Source organism: Telmatherina bonti, assembly GCF_933228915.1.
Source record: "Telmatherina bonti genome assembly, chromosome: 21".
Classification (NCBI taxonomy): Eukaryota; Metazoa; Chordata; class Actinopteri; order Atheriniformes; family Telmatherinidae; genus Telmatherina; species Telmatherina bonti.
In genome coordinates, this window is record NC_136630.1 from 8,337,428 (window position 1) to 8,339,614 (window position 2,187).

Below are 2,187 nucleotides of genomic sequence, written 5' to 3' on the forward strand. Positions count from 1 at the left end.
CCTCCAGACCCAAGCCCGCCCCTGGAACTACAAGTATACCACTCTGCAAATGTGATCTATAGCATCACATTTGCCTAAATTAGCTTAACACCAGTGATGTAATTAGTTTGGTTAGATGGTATTGTAATTAGATTGGATTGGAGTATGATGGGATAGATTGGACTGTATCTTTATAAGTGCCTTTCTTAAGAATTATTATGAAATATTCTGTTTGAATTGCAAATTATTTGTACACGCTGCCCTGAATTGTAGCATCAGTGTTGTCGCTGCAGAAAAAGTTAACAGTTTTAAAACGGATGCAAGATGAAATCTGCAGATACTAAGATACTGCAGGGGGCAGCATAATACTGCATTTTTTCTGGGACTTATTTTGAGATGCAAGTGAAAAGGCACTGCGAGGTTCACATCTTTAAATGGTGTCAGTCAGCCACATGTGCGTACTTGTCCCCTTCAGACACCTTCACGCTCAGCGGTTTTCTCTTGTTCCTTCTCGTAGTGAATGGCCAGGTGAGGGAGGAGTATGTCACAAGCAAAACGGCGCCACAGATTTCAGAGATTCTAACCAAGCTGACCAACCAGTCGGGCCAGGACATCATCCGCATCCGGAAGCCCTTCCACACAGATAGTCCCAGCATCCAGGGCCAGTGGCACCCCTTCACCAATCGGCCCCCGTGCATCGGCCCCATCACACCACAGAAACGCAATCCAGATTAAGGACTGAGCAAAGTTAAAGCCATAACATGTTCATAGAAGGAGTGAACAGACTGCTTCCTGAAATGTCTGCCATCTACTTCTGGTGTTTGTAACAGTTTTTCTGTTACTGGCAGCTGTTATTTGAGCATTTTTGACCATGTTCCTGACTGCAGAAAAGCCATGTGGAGAAACATGCATATATTTATAAATACTACATTGAATAGGCTTTAAATGAAGCTGCTGTTTGGCTGCTAAGAGATGGAAAACTGATTTTAACCTTAAGGTTATTTCAAGATTTGTGTAATGAGCGCACCACACTGCAGAAGATGGATTTTTTTAAATGAAATAAAGAACAATTTATCTGGAAATGCTTTTATTCTTCAGTGTTTTAAATTCAGCAGCTCAGCAGAGGAAAGCTGGCTGCAGCTGTGCTGCTAGTATCCTCGAGTTTTACTTCTATTATTTGCATAAACCATTGAATATACATGTTTTCTGGATGTCCTTGCTGCACATGTTTACATGATCCAGAGCTTAAATGAACTTGACAGATGGTTGTGTGATGGCTTGAGGGATGACACTGTCACTGTTTTTTTTTACCTTCAGTATGAGCTGTCCTCTGAATGGGCCGCAACAGGGGAAGGAAACTTGCACTGCTTCAGCGGGCGATTTGTTCAAATTTGACGAGGCACATGCTGGTAAAACGACAGCGGCTTTTTTTTCATCATGTCTGCCTGCAGAACGCATGCAGTGTTGATCTCAGCGGTGGCCTCGACAGGAGTACACACACACGTAAAATGCAAGTCAGTGTGAATACAGATGCAGTTAAGATGTCTCATGCGAAGTTATCTTGTCGGGTGACATTGCTGCAGGAGGGGGAAATAAAAGTGGAGCTGGATGCAGAAGGAAAAGAGAGTGTTATTTACCTCTTAATTGTTCGCTTAGTTAAATCCATCACATCCTTTCTGCTCATCACTGCACAGCTTGACCCATGCAAGGACATCTTAGGGTCTAAATAAAGTTGTGGTTGCTAAGTTACCACCTTGAATGGTGCTCTGGAAATGTTAATTTGACCCTCCCTTACTTGCTGAGCTTATGTTATACCTCCACCCCGTCAGTCATGTATAAATGCAAATTAATTTTATATTGTGTGGGATCTATTCCCAGCGGGGGTCAGTGGCCTCGCCACAAGCTGAAAACAAAGGCGTTGTGGTATCTTGAGAAAAGGATTCAGTTTGAACATGCCTGACATGTTTTTTTTCATTATTTCCTCTCTGAATTCCCAAGCTGAGAATAACGCAAATTGTGTTTTATTTTCAGCAGTGCAGGAAATTTAATGAGCTGAAATAAGACATGAGGCTAAAAAGAAGTGTTTAAACCATCTTACAAGAAGCAGAGATGTCAGTTTGCTTAGAAATACAGTCAGTAAGTCCATTAACAGCATAAAGAAGACAACCAAACAGATGAAAATGGTCACAGTTTACATGAAAATAGAGG

At 41.9% G+C, this 2,187-nt stretch overlaps 1 protein-coding gene across 1 annotated transcript in view; it reads left to right on the forward strand.

The window, feature by feature from the left end:
* mrpl43 (mitochondrial ribosomal protein L43) overlaps positions 1–1,019 on the forward strand; it is a 4,564-nt gene extending 3,545 nt beyond the window's left edge. The window contains exon 3 of the mRNA XM_079261431.1: positions 497–1,019. Coding sequence (XP_079117557.1) covers positions 497–714 — 218 coding nt within the window. The 3' untranslated portion in view covers positions 715–1,019. The remainder of the gene's footprint in view (positions 1–496) is intronic.
* The last annotated feature ends 1,168 nt before the right edge of the window (positions 1,020–2,187 follow it).